Source organism: Chenopodium quinoa, unplaced genomic scaffold (assembly GCF_001683475.1).
Source record: "Chenopodium quinoa cultivar QQ74 unplaced genomic scaffold, ASM168347v1, whole genome shotgun sequence".
Classification (NCBI taxonomy): Eukaryota; Viridiplantae; Streptophyta; class Magnoliopsida; order Caryophyllales; family Amaranthaceae; genus Chenopodium; species Chenopodium quinoa.
The window spans coordinates 2,933,657-2,952,904 of record NW_018744497.1 but is presented as its reverse complement, the minus strand read 5'-3'; the positions used below and the strand labels follow the sequence as shown (position 1 = coordinate 2,952,904).

Here is a 19,248-nt window from a genome sequence, read left to right as displayed (position 1 = left end):
ATAAGATAAATTATATGAATTTTTTAATTTTTTTTATACTATTTCTTTTATGTTTTCTTTTTCCTCCTACCCCATCTTTTTCATCCTCATCTTCCATAGAAGTGGATTGTGTACAACCATTGTCATCACTAATATATCGGCGGTGAATCTGCCGATTAAATGAAAACCCTAAGTATAAAGGGAGAAAAGAAGGGCAAGGTTAACCCTTACGGGGAAGGTTTAGGTCGTCCTCCATTAAAGCCCCTTGCAGCTGTTTAGTTTCTCCATTGAAGTTTTTTCATTTGCGGTTGAAGTTCTTCAATGCTCCATTGAAGCCTTCTGTTATAGCTTGAAAATACAGATTTTTTTGACAAAATTACAATAGTAGTAACCTGATACATTTCATGTATCTCATGTTTTATTTATTTATTTATTTTTATTTATTTTTTATTTTTTATTTTTAGTTTGCCCCTCCTGGTTCACCGGAGCTTAGTTCCAACTACATCCGGATCCGACCTGGGTAGCACACCTGGCTTATGGTGGGTGAGTCTCCCAACAAGAGTTTTCTACATTCGGTGAGGCTCAAACTCGAGACCTCCCTTACCACTTGAGCCAACTCTTGTTGGCTATCCCATGTTGAGATACTTGTATCTATTAATTAATTATTACTAAAACAAAACATGTTGACATCATTATACGACACATGTCAACTTCTCATAAAAAATTTCCCGCCTAAACTATTTTTGACATCATTTTTTTTTTCTCTATCATTTCCTTCTAAGTTTCAAGACTAAAAAAAATTACAATATTTCTTTCAAAATTAATTAATGAGATTATGATTACTCTTTTTTTTAATAAAATATATTGACAACCATTTTAAATAAATAATAGTTATTTAATTCGTGCAAAGCACGGGACTAAAGTAGTTTTCACTATTTTCGAATAATGAGCAAAGGTTGGATAATTTTTATTAATTTTTTATTTTAATTTTATTTTATTTTTAAGTAAAAACTTGTACTACGTATTTTCTTTCTCTAACAGTCCCACCCCACTTGCCAGCAATTTAGACCCACTTTAATTCCTTCTCTTTGAAGCCCCCTTTTCTTTCGTATCTCTCTCTCTTTCTTCCCAAGTTCTTCAGAGGTCTTCATCGAAGTCGAAACCCTTTCTAACTTCGAATATCAATCAAAATTTCCCTTATTTTTTTTTTTGAGGAATGCACAACTAGATGATGAAGCCGCAGCAGCAAGCTTTGATGCAACAACAGTCTCTTTTCCACCCTACTCTTCTTGTAGCTTCTCAGGTTTATACTCGATTAAATTTTCGATTTTGATTCTTTGTTTCTTCACTATGTTTATGGGGTTTTTCGTGATTTTCAATTCTCGGATTTTGTGCTTGTGTTTTCCAGTTTTCTTGTTGCTTTTATGTGTGGCAAATAAGATTTGATGATTTTAGACAATAAATTTCATCACTATTGTGGGATCTTTACTGGTTGTAGTTTCAATTGTGGATTAATTATAATTTGGGGGCTTTTGATCTTGTCATGCTATTGGGTGTTTTGGTCTCCCCTTTCGCAATTGCCGGCTACTGGTTGAAGCTCAACTTCCATGGCAGTCGCCTCTTCAATTCCAATTAAACCCTAATGTAGCTTCCTTTTCCCCCAATTTCCCTTTCTTTTCAATTGCTGCTTCGAATTTACAGATCTAGGGCTCAATGGACAAAACCCTAGATCTCATGAATTGTATTAAATGGCGGCGAGTGAGAGATAGAGATAGAGAGAGGGAGCGTGAGTTGGGATTAGTAGCTGTTGGGTGTTCTCGGGAGCATCAGCTTTGCTTTAATGCATTTTTTTTTTTTTTTTTTTTTTTTTTTTTTCCCCTGGGTTTTTGGATTTTTGGAACTTTTCAATTATCTGAGGTGTTTGGCTTTTCAACTTGATGAAACAGTTAGTATACGTTTTTTGTTAGGGTATTTGGTAGGGCGAAACCCTACTTGCTGGGAATTTGTGTGCTTGATAGTTACACTAGTTAAAATAGTGTATTTATTCTTATACCCAAATATGCCATTAAGCTTAGTATCTTTTACTAGTATCAGTGTGCAATCGCCTTTTGTTATCTGGTGAATTGTTTGAATTGGCATCTCAGTATTGTGACACATAGTGTTACTTGCTTTATTGTTGTTACATGTAATTTGGGAGGCCGCCCAGTTTCTCAAAATGAGAAACAAATTTTGTTTCTCAAGAGATTAAAATTTTAAAAATTACAAGCAAAAGTGCTACTTGAAATAGCGGTTTTAGGGCTAAAGTAGCGGTTTTGCCGATGAACAGTAAAAAAATACATTTATTTACGACTTTGCCATTTGAGAAACATATTTTGTTTCTCATGTTTAGAAACTTGGAATTTCTCGTAATTTGGTTGTAGCCTTTTGTGGCATTTTGACTTATAAAGGTCTTTATCTAATGTACTTAGCTAGGTGTTCTTCAATTCAATTGTATCCACATGTATTCATACATATTGTCTATGTATTAATGTGGAAAAACTGAATAGATTATTATTGATTAGAAAATAAAATCATTGGTATAAAAAAAGAAATAAAATTTATCCTAACTTTAGATGCACACCCAAAAAAAAAAAGGAAAAAAAAAATCCAAATTTAATAAATTTATATTGTTGTGAATTTTAAATTTCCAGCTTATTCTTGAATTATTAAAAAAGTACATCTCTTAGTTTTTGAAATTTATGTATATAAAAATCTAGATTCATAATCCAAATTATATCAGACTTCCTCTGCCGCAAGGTGTTTAAAATACCATGTATGTTCTTCAAACTAAATTTAGAAACTGTAGTACTACATATATATAATTTTGGGATAATCCAAACTAGAAATATGGCCTACTATTAAGTGACAAAATCTTAGAATTGATAGTAATTATTACTGGAAGTTGAAATTTATGTATATAAAAATCTAGATTCATGATCCAAATTATATCAGACTTCCTCTGCCACAAGGTGTTTAAAATACCATGTATGTTCTTCAAACTAAATTTAGAAACTGTTGTACTACATATACTTTTGGGATAATCCAAACTAGAAATATGGCCTACTATTAAGTGACAAAATCTTAGGATTGATAGTAATTATTAAGTACTGGACGTTTAAATTGTCTTATTGTAGAATATAAAGTTATGTTTCCCTCTATACTTGATCATTTTTTTCCAGTTGGGAATTTTCATATTTATCATGATCAACTTGTAGCATTTCTCTTTTTTAAGCATTTCCTTTATGCCATACCTGCACTTCAGCATTGGCTACGAAGTGAATGTTGGAATTGGTATCTGTAAAGAAACTTCCTCTCTAGAAGTGTAGATGCTCTCACTCTACTTTGCATCTTCCTTTAGCAAGCCTCTTTATACCCTCCTCATTTCATCTGGATGCAATTTTGCTGCTGTTAAATTTGGACATGGTTATTCTATTATGCTGCTGTGGGGCTTCTACATGGATTGAAGCTTGTTAACTCCAAAACCCTATTTTTATAGTCTTCAAGCTTTTCTGATCACTATAATATGCTAGGTTTAATTAATGCAATATTTGACAATGCATAATGTTCAAGTAGTACATAATTCAGTGATTTCACCATTTTTAACAAATTAAAGTAGTAAGCTAAAGACAATATATTTTAGGTTTTGTATGTAATACATCATATGAATGTGTTGAAAAGCATGCTGATAGCTAATCCCAACCATAACCATGGATCTAAAGAACTTTTTTTTTTACCCAAAGGATAAACTTTTAAGATGCTATAAAAAAATTGGGCTCACCTAATATCTGTAAAATATAAAAAAAAAGTACTCAATAGTGGTCATATTATTATACATTTCATTTACTGAAGACAAAAGTCATACGTTTAATACAACCCTTAAGCCTCCCAACACTGCCTCATTAGGTTTTATAAAATGCTACTTTCAACCACTACTTTGGTCCACTACCCTGCCCATCACTACTTGTAAAGTGTTAAGTATTGCATACTTTGATAGGGGAAACTTGCTAACAGCGATAAGCCCTTGCTTAATATAACTATTAAGGTTATCATGTACTAGGATTGATCTAACTTCATGTGATTCTAAACTCAGATGTAACATAGACACTACCTGAAATGTGATTATAAACTATAATCTTCATGCAATTTACAAATTTTATCAAATTTCCAACTTTAATGGTGATAAGGAGCAAAAGGTAAAGATTTGATTTGACTATCACAGAAGAAATCAAGGTTCCATTCAGTGATCTCACTCAAAGTGTTATCAAAGATTGGAAAGTCACAAAGATTATAGCCCACAAAGATGCAAGAGAAGATGGAATCATGGAAAATCTTTTATTATTTTCATTTTAGTCGAAATGATAGGCAAAATTACTCTCTTAGGGGATGCCCCTTAGGGACTAAATCATGAAACCCTACCTTTAGAGAATCCTAGTCATCATTAACAAGGGGTCGAGATGAATTCTCACAACTTGTCGTTAGGACCAGAGGTGGAGGTTAGCATCCTTACAGCCTGCACTGTTGCATGGTTTGTTCACACTCACGTGTGCTTCTGTTCCTCCTTAAGAGCAATTACCTAGTAGTCAGTAGTCAGTATGTCGATTGATGTTCCTACTTCAAGACTGCTCTTTATCTCCAAAATGATTTGACATTTTAACTCACCAAACACTCTCATGCAATCTAAGGAATTTATTTTTAGCAACAAAATAGAAGTTATTTGAGTCTTAAAATGGTGAACCTGAGACTTGACCACCCAAGTATCCTTGATAAAACGCTTGAAACCCTCCATAGGACCCACTTTCCGTAATTTTTTCACCTCCTCATTACAAAAGACAATTGCCTACCTCCCATATCATGTAAGTGATTGCTTAAGTAGTGCTCAAATCTTTATTGCTATAAATTTTTGTGTGCAATATGCATCATATTTTTGCAGTTCATTATTTTGTATACCACCGTTGCAAACAGTTACTATGCCTTTTTGTTTGTGGGCTTGTGGCTAGTTAATCCACACATGCTATAGTGACCATATCGAATACTTACTATTCTGTTTTCTGGTTTGTAACATTGTTAATTCTTGTCTCTACAGGCAGTGAGTGATTCCCGAAATCCAGGAGCTATTGGGGGTACAGGTTCTGGATCTTTTTCTACAGATGGTGAGTTTTTTTGACATCCATAAAGTCCCCAGTGGCGGATCTACATAGTAACATGTGCTCCCCCAGAAATATGGCATAAAAATTTTATAACTGCATATTCATACAAAATGCTGACCTTTGCTGCAGTGGTAAAAGGAGAACATGTTAAAATTTGGGTTGTGCGGCAAGCATCAGGGGTTCGAATCCCAACTTCTATTTTTTTCATTGAGTTTTTATTTTTTATTTTTAAGTATTTTTACCCACTCTTAATAATAAAGATTTTTTTTCAAATTTACAAATTATTTACGGAATATGGAGTATTTTATTAACCATAATGATTATTTAGATATGGATTGGAGTACAAAAATACTAGTATTAATTAAAATAAAATAAAATAATTTGATACTTCATACTATTATGTATGGTTTTTTTATTTTATTTTATTTTATTTTTATTTTTTATTTTTTTATTTTAATTTATTTATTTATTTATTGTGATTATTTTTAATATGTATAATATATCTTAGTATTGTTGAATAAGTTCTCTGTCAAATGTAGATGTCCAAAATCAAATTGTCAATCAATAAGGAGCACAACGATGTACTAACACATTGCATTGCATCGAAAAAATTACTCGGTTTGTTATTTTGCTAATCGTTTTAGGGGGAAATTTATAATATGAATTGAATCCCTAAAATAAATTTTGGTTTTAATTTAGTTTTAAATGTTCTTAAACAACTATGCGTTGCTGCACTACCCTGATTGGAAATCCTGGATCCGCCACTGAAAGTCCTTATGGAGGCTTTGTTAGATTTTACCAACTGGCCTTGTCAACCAGATATTGTTGTGATAATGGTTAATCTAATGCCCATTTCTTAGTATTCTGAATGTGCAAAAATGACTAGTATATCAAATCATTCAATGATTTGTTAGAGTTATATCTGTTAATGAAATGAATTCATTTGATAGTATTTCAATTCTACTTTCACAAGTAGTGAAAACCCCTTCTTTCTAAGTGGAATTGATGTGAGGAAATCTATTTGAAAAATTAAAAACTGATCTATTAGTCATTGTACGACACCAATAAGGTGATTTGGGTCACTATTTTTTGTTGGGAGTTAATAATTATCTTTGATGCTGCAGATAATTCATGTTTTGATGCTTCTCAATATGAGTTCTTTGGTCAAAATGTTGCGGAGGAGGTTGAGTTGGGGGGTCTTGAAGATGATCGAAGTGACCTATTACAACACCCGTTGCATACCGATGAATATCACTTGTTTGATAAAGATGAGGTATGTACCTGCTAGTTTTATTGAATTCATTGGTTTTGTTCATTTCAAAGGCCTATTGTTTTGTACGGATTTAATGTATGCCCTCTTCATTTTTTCTTCCCTACTGAATAAGTTGATGTAGTTAGTTTTTATTTTGTACTTCCTCCGTTCTTTTAATATCGCATCACTTGCCTATTAGGGAAGTTTCACAAATATTGCATTACTTACATTTTGGGACAAAAAATATTTATGTTCACACTGCAAATACCCAGCATACCCTATTTTATCTTTACATTACATGGACAATTTTGTATTTTTACGTTTCTCTCTCTTACTTTTTCCCACTACCAAATTTTGCCTCCAAAACCCCTATGATGCAAAAAAAAAGAACGGAGGAAGTATTTTTTTTCCCCTTGGAGTGGAAGTGTGGAACCAATTTTTAACAAAAATTATAATCACCCCTTGTTGAATTGTTACCCTGTTCTTTCATTCCATAATAGAAACTTGTGAATGGAATTTATGTGCTCTTGCTGAATATGTTGGAGATGGTGCTGGCATAGAAAACAGATTGAATTCTGCATGATGTTGTGCAGAATGGATTTAAGGATTGTGAATTCACTTAGTGTTAATTTAGTACCCTTGAGTCTCTTTTATGTCATTATACTCTATGTTCTGCTTTCTCTAATTTTTATTTGTTGTTCCACTCTGGCCGAACACGTTTGCTCTAGTACAATTTTGAACTATAATATCATTAATAGTAAGACCTCGTTTGCTTGCATATGGGAATTAAATACCTTTAGGAAATTACAACGCATGGGAAGTTATAATTCCAATGAAATACTAAAATAGTGTAAATCAAAGTGAGACATTTGCTTCATGTCAGACCTGTCTTTTCTGCTTGTTATCATCTTCATGGAAACTGTTTGCCAAAGATAACAGTGTTGATTTGTATAACTCGTCTTTCCGATATTGCTAAATGCATTAATTTAGTATGGCAGACAATTATTAACAAACGGAGGGAGATATTTGCTTCATGTTCCTGCTTATTATCATTTTCATGGAAACTATTTGCCAAAGATATTGATTTGTATATAACTCTTCTTTGTGATTTTGAAAAATGAATAAATTTAGTAGGTAGTGTAATTATTTTGTCACTATGTCCTCACTAGTTTCATTGCTGAATTACCTCTTCATACTCGTTATTTATTTAATTTGTGTTTTCATGCTGATTTTTGTGATTGATGATGTATAAATGCATTTTTGGCTGTGTAGTTTGGTTTAAAAATTTGGCCTTTAGGGAGCAAGCAAGTTATTTATTTATTTATTTTTCCATGTCGTCTGATCTGGAGTTACCAACACTTTGTAGCTATTACTGTCTGACTCCTCCTCTCTTCCCTTTACATTTATCTTGCAATTTGTCACCTTACAATTGCCAGGTCTCACCAAGTTTAATAGGTGACCTTTGCTCTAATATTTTTCTTAATGTGTATACTGTATACTGCTTTTCCTTGTCTTCAAATTGGCCAACATATAGCTCTGTAAAGATTCATGATGATTATGTTCTAGCTCTCTTCTCATATCATGTTGCCTTATTCTTTTCCCTTTGTGATTAAAGCAGGTCATCTACCTTGTATCTCACGTATTTTGCAAATATATATTGACTAAATTTGGTCTTTTGCTTTGAAGTTAAATATATGGTCTCTGTATAAATGAGTGTGTTACATGCATTCATTGTATGCGTTCCTGCTTTCCTTTTTGGGGAGTTTAGTTTTTGGCTGACACAAGACTTCTTTTATTCTCTTGTTTTGAATTATATATGTACTATTTTATTATCGTTGATTTTCCAATCTGATTCGTGCTGTTGGCAGGTTTTCTTTGTAGCTTCATCTTCTTAGCTTAATTGGCTGAATATATTATTTGGCATATTCTTCTATATCCACAAGTTAAATTGGGATACCCTTAATTTTTGTATGGTCTAGTCAACTTTAAGGAATATATAAAGATTGGATCATCTTGCTTCCCCTAGAGTTTCTGTATGTTGTGAATTGAATCAATTGTCATGGACATTGAACTTAATAAAAATTAAATCCCACGTAACAATGGTTTATAATTTGTGGAATACTTCTTTGGGAAGGGGTTACAAGTTTTTGTAACCATGGTTTAAAATATGTGAAATTCTTCTTTAGGAAGGGTTCACAAGTATTTAAAAAGTTTGAAAGAGTGGATTCTCGTAAACTAGTTGGGTTTGCTCTTTGTTGGGAGTGTTGCTCTCATATAATCCTAATAGGAGTGGATGGAACTCTTTTGGTTTCTTCTCTTGGGCAATTAATTTACAACTTTTCACTAATGCTCTTTGCTAATATTATTCTCATTTCTTAAAGCAAAAGTGTAAAGGGTGATTGATCGCTTGCGTTTATTAGATATGACCTTTTATGTTCTTTTACTTTGTTTCAGGGGCAAGATGTCAATTTAGGATCTTTGTCAGACGTCGATGATCTGGAAACCACATTCTTGAAGGTAAGCTTCCAGTGATGTTGATGCTGTTCTATTTTGGATGATATTTGTTTGGCAGAAACATTTGCCATTGTATTATTTCTAATAAAATAGATTGCTTTTCAAAGTAGATACTATTTTCTATTTACTAAGACATGTCAGAGATTACAAAAACATGGGTTATTGGTTTGATACTTGTTGGTAAGTTAATATCCAACCCTATGATCAGTTCTAGTGTTCATCATCTTCCAGCATATTTTGTCTCTACACCTAGGATGAAGTGAATGGGAGGAGGGGAGTGGAGAACTGAGATAAGAAATTGGGATCAGGAAACATTGGGTAGAGAAAGGGCCTGTTGGCATAGATTTTTTTGCGCTACATGGAAAATATTTGAATGTTTCCTGTTACACACTTGAATGTGATTGGCATAGGATTAGCTTATGTGAAAGGGGCATCCAATTCTGACAACTAGGGAGTCGCCAACAAATTTTTTTCAGTGATTTGTAAACCTCTTTGCATGGATATGCGATTTTTTAACTGGGATTATGGGATATCATGGATTGGGTTTGGAAGGGATTATAAATTGAGCCAAGAGACTATTCTTCAACCTATTCTCAGTTTTCACTAAGTAAGCAACTTGTATAGCTTGATATTTTGAACATTAAATTGAAGGTGTCTACAGGGCCTAAGTTGTAGGGGTTAAGGTAGGGCTGCTTTTTTGTTTGGTGTGTGTCATCACGGATATGTGAAAATAAGAGGTGTTAATTTGCAAGCACCCATTTTTTTTAAAAAAGGAAGGATGAAAGCCAAAAAGACTACATGGTAGTAGTGTACTGTAATCTATCCTGCAATAGCAAAGAAATCATAGAAGACCAGGCCTCCTGTAGGCAGAGAAGAACTTTGGAAAGTTTGTATGTTTGACTGTCTTTCCCTTTTTTGCTAAAAAGCCACAAAGTTTTGAATCCAGAGTTATTGACTGCTGTGTCTCATGTCTGACCTGTATTCTGTGTCTGCATTCGGTCTGAGTTGTGTTGACACAGTAGCTGATGGAGTAGGTTGTCGAGTCTGAGCATTATAATCTTCCATTTGTGAGTTTATTATTTATTCTGCTTCTTGCAAATAAGTCTATTTAAGTAGGGTAACGTGTTAATAGTTTCAAAGTGTAAAAAAAATATGCTTATGTGAGAGAACAATCACTAAATTCTTGACTGCCTGCTGATAGATGAAAGTATGAGGGGGGAGAAAGATGTTTTCTATCTTCAGCAATTGTTCCTTTTCATGCTTGATTGCATTTATGTGAGTAGGTACGATATCGATAGTCAATATTTGCTTAAAATTCAAAGATATTGACTATGAATGTCGAAATTGTTCCCTTGAAATATTAGAAAGTAAATTTCCCCTACGGATGCTAAGGTCTTATGGGCTTAGTTATTGTTTAGTACTGATAAAAGAATCTACATTTGATTCGTTGGTGGTTGACTTGAATATTATTATCTTATCTATTATGTTCATAAATTAAAAGTAGAATCTTCCATGTTAGTTTTTTATCTTCAAGGAAAACTTTCAGTTTCTTTATTGCTTATGCTTGTGGTTTATATAATTCTACTACATATTAGGATCTTGTTTTAGACTGGTAAATCAGATTAGTATACTTGAGGTTGAAGAAGAGTATTTTGGGAGAAATTACAACCTCATCCTTTGAGTGACTAGACACTCTCACACTCCCTACTAAAAGCTAATTAAAGTATTATAATATTTTCTGACTACCTCTCAACTTATTCCCCAAAGCCCATTACAGAGATATACTATCATTCCTCATAGCGCCCTTACCTGTAAATTGGTGAGTTACACTATTACCTGCCTCCTTATACCACCCTTACCTGTGGATTGGTGAGCTACACTATTGCCTGCCAAAACTTCTATCTTGTTCGTAGGGTTGATAAGTAATTAACAATCAATTTCTGGTGACAGCAACGATGATCTGTGTCCCATTTGTCGCTACACTTGAACCTAAGACACTGCTTCAGCTTGTTGTGAAACTCCCCATTATTGAAGTTTAGAGTTTTCACCACTGTCTAGATTATGGAGAAACAATTATGGGATTTCCTGTGGGGTATTTCTGGAATAAGTTGGATTTGGTGCTGGGAGCTGTGTGGTTGGAAAAGTTGGTGGGAAGAATGTTTCTTGTAGTAGGGAGTGGTGAGTTAAAGTGTTAAAAAAAGGGGGTTTATGAAGTTTGTTGAGAGATTGGTCTTAGGAATAGAATAGACAAATGTGGGACCAAACCCATCAGTGTGATTGGGTAATTAGTCTCAGGGCTGGAGAAATAAGGAGGGTAATATTCTGATAGAATGCTAGTTTAATGAAAAAATGGCTAGGCTGATATGATAGCTGTTTGATTTGCTGTGTTTGAAAACTGATGGCGAAGTGAACCTTCACTTGATAAGCCCAGAGAAAAGTAGGACTTAATTACATTATATAAGATCCTAAACCAAATTTTCCTTTGTCAATTGCTTGATTCATCGTTGTGTTATCACCTTAAGCATTTACTGATGTGCCCCCAACAACTCAAAGAATGATTCTGCAAAGCTTATCTGTATCTCATATCTGGAACTTTCTGCTGCAAGCTCCAACAGATCTTTTTCTATTGAAGAAGTATGAATCATCGCCAATTTTTTGTCTGAAAATTTTGAGCTCACCATGCACCAGATCTGCCCTCTGTGAAGCCCTCTGTTCCACCTTTTTAATCCATCACCAGCAGTTCAGCCTTTAGACCTTTCTTTTTCAGTAAAGAAACCTGTAAAATCTATGGTGATTTCACTTTGCAGCGATGTGGTACTCCACCTTCCCTAGTTACACCTATGTTTTGTTCGCCAGCAATCCTGCCTGGAAAACCACCAGATTCGTACACCGCAAATTTAATACTGCTGTGGTTGGTTCACCTATACCACGCCCACTATCCAGTCTAACATCCTAAAATGTCAAGATTACCGTCTCTAACTCCATCACTATACTTCAGTGGTGTCGAGTTGGTTCTGCCATCTTCGCTGAGGAATATGCCACCTCCAATGCTGACATGTGACTGTTGTAGTCATCATCTCAAAAATCACTCGAAACCAATTGGCTGATTTACTTTTATGAGTTTCACCTTTCCTGGATCATAGGTTTTAGTTGCTTAGAGATGGACCTAGGTGTCGTTGCTGCTTTCTGTGGGAAGGTTAATTGATCTCCAATTGCATTTAGGTGTGGGCTCTCCACCACCTTCTGTACGCCTGTTCTGTTCTCTGAATTGGGTTAAGCTCAGATCCAAAATTTTTCCAGAACATTCTTATCGTTATATGCATCATCTTTGTGGAATCACTTTGGTATCTACTAAAATTTTACGAACCAAAGCATTATAGATTTTTCTCAACAAATCTTTCTTATCTTCTCTCTAGATGACCTTTATATATTCTCTCCGTCCGTACCATTAAGATTGTGCCTCTTTTACCCAAATAGGTCAAGTGGGCAATCTTAGTGTGACGAAGGGAGTAGATAACGCTTCCCTTTTTGAACTTTCTACTCTTGACAACTATATTACTTATTCTTCAAGTTGCTGATAACAGATGTATACTGTCATCTCCGTACTGCCCCTACCCCTAAATCAGTTGTTACAAACGTTCCTGAATGCTTCATGTCTGCCTGCCTTATTTTTAAAAAGTGCACTTATGCCAAAAGACCTGCAAAGGACACGTGCTTATGCACTTCATTTCTAGGCTGTATGCCTTTTGTGCTTTATGTTGTACGGCGTCAATAGCTGATGTGTAATATACTTCAAAAATAAGAACACTACGCGACTTTACAACGGTTAGATTATCTTTAATATTGGAGGAGAGGGAACCCTACATCCCCAAAACCCTAGCAATCAGTCACATAGCCCTTTCACCTTTTCTCAGAGTTCTTTTGTAGACTTATTTAATAGAAATTAATTAATTTTTTTTTTTATTTTTTTATTTTTTTTATAAATAAAGTGCGTCTCACCTACCATAGGTGTGTCCTTTGCCTTGCATATTGTGCCTAGGCCCCAAGAACAGTGCCTTGGTGCGTCTCGCACATTTTGAAACTAAGCTGCTTGCTTTTCCTTATATTATCACGTTTAGCTATTGATAATACTATAGATGAAGGCAGCTTTCCAAGCTCTCATTTTTTGACTGTTTATTTTGTCCTGGTTAGGATTTTAGATATTGTAGGCTCACTTTTTTATTCACTGACCTGGTGTATCTATTACCTGAGTATCTAGTTGGCTTATAATAACTATGGGATCTTTAACTGCAGTAGTTGGTTCTCGTTAAGTACTTATACTGACTTTTGTGGGTTTTCTTTTGTGATGGGCACTTTGTTATTGTTAACGCTAGCAAAATCTTTACTTTTGCTTATCAGCCTCTTTTTGTTTAGCTTCTGCGTAGTTTATAAGCAATTTACGATACAATGTGATTATTTCTCCTAACAAAAAATTATCATGTCAACAGCTGAATAGAGTTGTCACAGGACCAAGGAATCCTGGGGTTATTGGTGATAGAGGATCTGGATCTTTGTCAAGAGAAAGTAAGTCTAATACCACATAAATTTGTAAGATTTCTACTATTTAAATGTAAAAGGGAGTTTCTTATGAGATGCTGAATGAGAATATCTTGGTTTATTCAGTTATAGGGTGTGTATTTGATTTATCGAAAGTTGTCTTATTTTTATATGAATTTATACAAAGTTGTCTTACTGTCCAGCAGGCTTTGATTGATTTGATACATGAATTTATAATTTGTATGCATGTATAAATTCATCTTCTATGCACTTGATATCAGAACTTCGTTTGAAATAATTTGAACTTGATTACTACCTCCGTGTCATATTATGTGCAACAATTGCCAAAAAGGGTTGCTACACATTATGTGCAACGAACTAAAACTTTCCATTTTTTTAATAAACTTTTTAAAGTGAAATTACTAACATATCCTTGCTTAAATTCAATTATCACATTAAATAAAATATTATTAAGTTATTATGAACTTAAATTAAGCTAATGATTCTCACCTAATTCAACCCTAAACTAATTAAATTCATCCTTTTCACCCTCATATTTCATCACTCTCCATCTCCTCCAACCACCACTACCACCACCGGTCTCCGGTTCTCCACTCTCTTCATCTACCCACATTTCTCCTCTCTTTTTTCATCTTCCTCTGGATCTCGACCGCCACCTTCGTCGGAAGTCATTGCCGTTTCCTCCTTTTCCTTGCTGCCGCCTCCCCTTTTTTTTTTTTCTTTCTTTTTTCGTTTCATCATTGCCACTAAAGCTCAAATTTAAAGGTTTTATGGTCAACTTTGACTATGAAAACTCTAGATCTAGAGTTTCATAGTCAAATTTTACCATGTTAAGCCCTAAGTCAAATTTTACCATGTTAAGCCCTAATTGATGATGAGAAGGTAATAATAATTGGTCATTTTTATCCTTTTCGATCATATTTTTAGGATTGTGGTTATGGTGGTGGATTGGTGGTGGTTTTGAAGTGAGTACGACTACTTGGAGAGGGTGGGTTGTGCGTTGGGGTGGATACAATGACTTCAAGATGGTGGGTTGAGGTTTCAGGGAGGGTTGATTTGGTTATGGATGGTAGGGATGGTGTTTACAGGGTTGAGATGAGGCCGGGGTGGGTAAGAGGTGGATGATGGTGGTAATGGTGGTGGTGTGGTGGGTTCGTCAGTAAGGTGGTTTCGTTTGGTGGCTAGGGTGGGTTACAAGTGGGTGTTCTGGTGGGTGTTTGTGTTAGTGGTGGGGTGACTTAATTTAATCATCACCTTGATGACATGCCCTTCAATTTACTAATCTACCATTTAGAAATTTTTCCTAGAAATTTGTATAGGAGGGTCCTTTGTTGCACACATAAAATACGTAATTTATTTATTTATTTTATTTGTGTTCTCTTACATTTTCCCTTTTTTTTTTTTTTTTTTTTTTTTTTTTTTTTTTTTTTTTTTTTTTTTTAAATTCTCCATTGTCCATTCCTATGTCAGTATGTCTTAATATTTTCGTCGTTTGAACTCCCTGTCTCTCACCTCCCATTCTCTTGGTTGATTTCAGTTTTTTTTTTTTTTTTTTTTTTTTTTTTTTTTTTTTTTTCTGATCTAAAAAAACCTTTCTTTTGATTTTAAAATTATTTAGAAGGTTTTTAGCCCCTTGATGGATACATGCATTATTCTTTTGCTGTACTGTTTTTGTTGGAACTTATCCTTGTTCTGTTTGTACTCCTTGAATCTAGGGTGGTTTTTTTTTTTTCCCCTTAATTCTACTAGATTCGTTTGTTTATTTATTTTTATGATTATCTCTCATGCTTACCTAGTCTCATTTGTTTATATGTATCTCAGAATTCAGTAGTGTTTTTATTGGTAAAAAGTTATTTGTGAAAGGGTCTAAGGGCCTTTTTTTTTTCCTCAATTTCTTTTTTCCTTAATTGATAAATAAAATGGTGGAGAACAAGGCAAGAACTTTTTTTTTGTGTCCTTGTCAATTAATTCTTCAACTTCAGATACAAGGTTTCATCTAACCCTAGATTAATTATTCTGTATGGAGTCTTTGTGGAATGTCTTCCAAGTGGTAATTTTCTCTTATCAAGTCCTATGAAGGGTTTTTGGTGCAGTTGAGTAGTTGACCTTTAGGGGAATGCCAAATTTAATCCCAAAGGGTTTAAACTGCAGGGGAAGCTGGACTTAGGTGACCTATGAGCTACACTTTACACGATAGAAGTATTTTGTTTCCTTTTGTTAGATATTGGACGTTTCTACTGTGGATCATAGTTTGTCAAATGTTATAATGGACGTTTCTACTGTGGATTTTGTAGAAGGTTAATCGGTGTTACATTTGTTATTTAAATTAATGGAGGAAATTATGTAGTGTCATTTCTTAACAATTTGGATAATTCTCTTTTGACATGTATTAAATGTACCATGTGCAAGTTAAGATCCGAGGATAAGTGTATAACTTAAACTAATGCAACAAGGGTGTATGTGTGCACTCTCTTACACTTCTGCTATAATTGTAATAAATTCCTACTGACCACACCTTTTGAAACAAAAACACAATTGATGAGAAGTTTAATTTTTCACCCTATGCATTTGAGGCCAGCTTTAGGACCCTTTGCTTTTGCATCCAGCAATCTTAGATCACTTTGTGTTTCAGCTTGAAATTACATTATTATCAATTACTTGCTGTCCATAAACTCACATCTTTTTTGTGATATCCCATTATTTCAGGTTCATCTGTCGCAGATTGGTCAAGGGAAGGCTGGTTGGATCATAGTGTGTCAGATGTAGACAATGCGTTGGAAAGTAAAAGGTGGTCATCTCAGCCTCATTGCTTGTCGAATCATCCTGGGGAATATAAACCCTTGTACAGAGCATTGTCTTACCCAGAGCAGCAACTACAACAGCAGCAGTATCTTCAGCAACACTTTTCAAGCGATACAATTTCAACTCCCAAATCATCTTTTACCTCTTTTCCTCCACCGGGAGACAGAGCTCAGCAACCTTTGTCTCATCGCCATTCACTTCCTGTAAATGTCCCATCTCTGAATTCTGGTCCTGATCTAACTCTCTCAGCATCAAACCTGTCACATATGTCTGATTCTAGTCGTCATTTTTCTGGGATTTCTAATGCCCATGGACTACAATATGGTGGAAACTTCTCAGGTCTTATACCTGGCCATGGAATTAATAACCAGCCACGAAGCCAGTGGAGCAACCATGCTGGTTTATTGCATGGGGATCATTCTAGGATTCTCAATAATGTATTGCAACAACAATTTACTCATCAAAATGGGTTACTTCGTACTTCAGCATTGATGTCACCACGGAGACAGCTGCAACAAGGACTTCGTCAGTCTTTACCATCACTGGCACAATTTTCATTAATGCAGTCCCAGCTCATTGGTGGCCATTCATCGGTGCCCTCTCATATATTAAAAAAGTACGACACAGCATATGCTATTTCTGAGACGAGGGATCAAAGGCCGAAATCAATGCGTGGTAAGCATCATCGATTTAGTCAGCAAGCATCCGAGTCTGCTAGCCAGAAGAATGATTGTGTTCAGTTCAGATCTAAGTATATGACTGCTGAGGAGATAGATAGTATATTGAAGATGCAGCATACTTCTCACAGCAATGACCCATATATAGATGATTATTATCACCAGGCTTGTGCTGCTAAAAAATCGTCGAGTGCGAGGCTGAAACATCACTTTGCTCCCCTTCATTTGCGGGATCTGCCTTCACGTGTACGTAATAGTGGCTCTGATCAACATGGCCATCAATCCTTTGATACCATAAGAAGGCTTGCCTTGTCATCCATTCGTAGGCCTCGACCTCTTCTTGAAATTGAACCCCCTTCATCAGGATGCAGTGATGGTAGCACGGAACACAAGTCACTTGAACAAGAACCAATGTTTGCTGCTAGAATTACTGTGGAGGATGCTTTTACTCTTCTTCTCGATGTACATGATGTTGATCGTTTTCTACAATGTAGTCCACCCCAAGATGGGGGGTCTCAGCTTAGGCGTAAACGACAGGTTCTGCTAGAGGCTTTAGCTGCATCCCTTCAGCTTGTTGATCCTCTTGGAAGTGGGGGGCATACAGTCAGTCCAGGGGATGATATTGTGTTCATGCGGCTTGTTTCTCTGCCGAAGGGCTGGAAGCTTCTAGTTAAGTACCTTGAGCTTCTTACAATCAGCCCTGGCCCTGCAAGCGAGTTGGCTCGAATTGTTTGCATGGCTGTTTTTCGCCATTTAAGGTTTCTGTTTGGTGGTCTTCCAACTGAATCTGGTGCTGCTGTGGCTACTGTAGATCTTGCAAAGGCAGTTTCAACTTGTGTCAGTGGCATGGATCTCCGTGGTCTGAGTTCATGTCTTGCTGCTGTTGTTTGTTCTCCAGAGCAGCCGCCACTCCGCCCACTAGGAAGTCCTACAGGCGATCTTGCTTCTGTAATCTTGAAGTCTTTGCTTGAACGAGCTACTGTGCTAACCAACCCTAATCGACAAGCCCCTGGCAGCTGCAATGTCCCCCATTATAATTTCTGGAAAGCTTCTTTTGCAACATTCTTTACTCTGCTAACAAAGTACTGTGTTAGTAAGTATGACACTATAATGCAATCTATTTTGAATCGAGCACAGACAAGTTTTGAATATTCGAGATCAGAAGCAGCAAGGGCTATTCGCAGGGAGATGCCTGTGGAACTCCTACGTGCAAGTCTTCCTCACACTGATGATCACCAACGGGGGATGTTGATGGATTTTGCTCACCAATCTATTCCATTTCCTGTCACTGAATTCAATCTTCGCGATGAGGAAAATAATGGCTGGATAACATCAGAATCAGTCAAGAGCTAGGAGAAATGTGGTTGACTAAGATGCATAGCTGTGTGGTTGGTTGCAACATGTATGAGAGGGATGACATGCATGAAATCAGGAGGGTTCTATATTGTTTTCTCTAAAGGGCTCCCTCTTGTGGGGAAGAAGTCCTACAAGTGCCATCTGGTTTTGTTAAGGTGGTGTACTTGTAAGTTGAAAGATAAAGACTTGTGTCAAGTCACAATTATCGCCTATTTGAACGAACAAACAAGTTTCCCAAATCCCGATTGTGTATAATTTAGAAAAAAAATTTGAAAAAGTTGAATGTGGTTGATATATTGTGGTGCCTCCTCTTGTGCAGGGCCTTATTTTAGAAGCTCTGTTGGAACCCTTAGGACAGAACTAGCAGCGTAGGGGTTTAATTTGTACAGAATGTAACCAAATTGTATTTCATTAAGCCTTTCTTATAGATTGTTTGACTATGTTGCTATTGTTTAAAAGAAAGGGCCAGTGTAATAGTCTTAAGCCAGCAGCCCAACGTACTATTGTATTTAGGTTGCAATTGTTCTTGTCCCACCTATTTAAAGGTTGGAATGTTTGCATATTACAAAGACTTTAGTAAAGATCGTTACTGGTGTAAAATATGTTTCATGTCGGGTTTACTTTTGACTGACAGGTTAGATGCATCAGATGTACAATGAATTTGGTGTGTGCCTAGCAACCCGTTTAAAGTTCTAATGAAAGTAGGCGTGATTGATGGATTTGGATACGTTTTATAGGATGGGTTTGGAGTTGGATCCTTTTTTGACATCCGGATCTAGTTCACATCCAACTGGTAGATCCAATTCTAATAAATATTTTTATTTAAAAAAATATTCATATACTTTGTGTATTATTAAATTTGACTTGCTATTAGAAAACATCACGTTTTGTGTATTTCGTAGTTATAGGGGTGTACGTGGTCCGG

At 35.4% G+C, this 19,248-nt stretch overlaps 1 protein-coding gene across 1 annotated transcript; it reads left to right on the top strand.

Annotated features, from left to right (window-relative positions):
• Window positions 1-926: 926 nt before the first annotated feature.
• On the top strand, window positions 927-18,923 carry LOC110697711. Its single transcript, XM_021875094.1, has 6 exons — window positions 927-1,282; window positions 5,102-5,168; window positions 6,290-6,438; window positions 8,872-8,934; window positions 13,419-13,494; window positions 16,195-18,923. Exons 1-6 carry the CDS (start codon window positions 1,208-1,210, stop codon window positions 18,318-18,320), a joined length of 2,556 nt encoding a protein of 851 aa, XP_021730786.1. The 5' UTR covers window positions 927-1,207; the 3' UTR covers window positions 18,321-18,923.
• The last annotated feature ends 325 nt before the right edge of the window (window positions 18,924-19,248 follow it).

Coding starts and splice junctions, on each gene's coding strand:
- LOC110697711 (XM_021875094.1), top strand. CDS start 1,208: ATGATGAAGCCGCAGCAGCAAGCTTTGATGCAACAACAGTCTCTTTTC. Junction 1,283..5,101: donor CTCTTCTTGTAGCTTCTCAG/GTTTATACTCGA, acceptor TTGTCTCTACAG/GCAGTGAGTGATTCCCGAAA. Junction 13,495..16,194: donor TGGATCTTTGTCAAGAGAAA/GTAAGTCTAATA, acceptor CCATTATTTCAG/GTTCATCTGTCGCAGATTGG.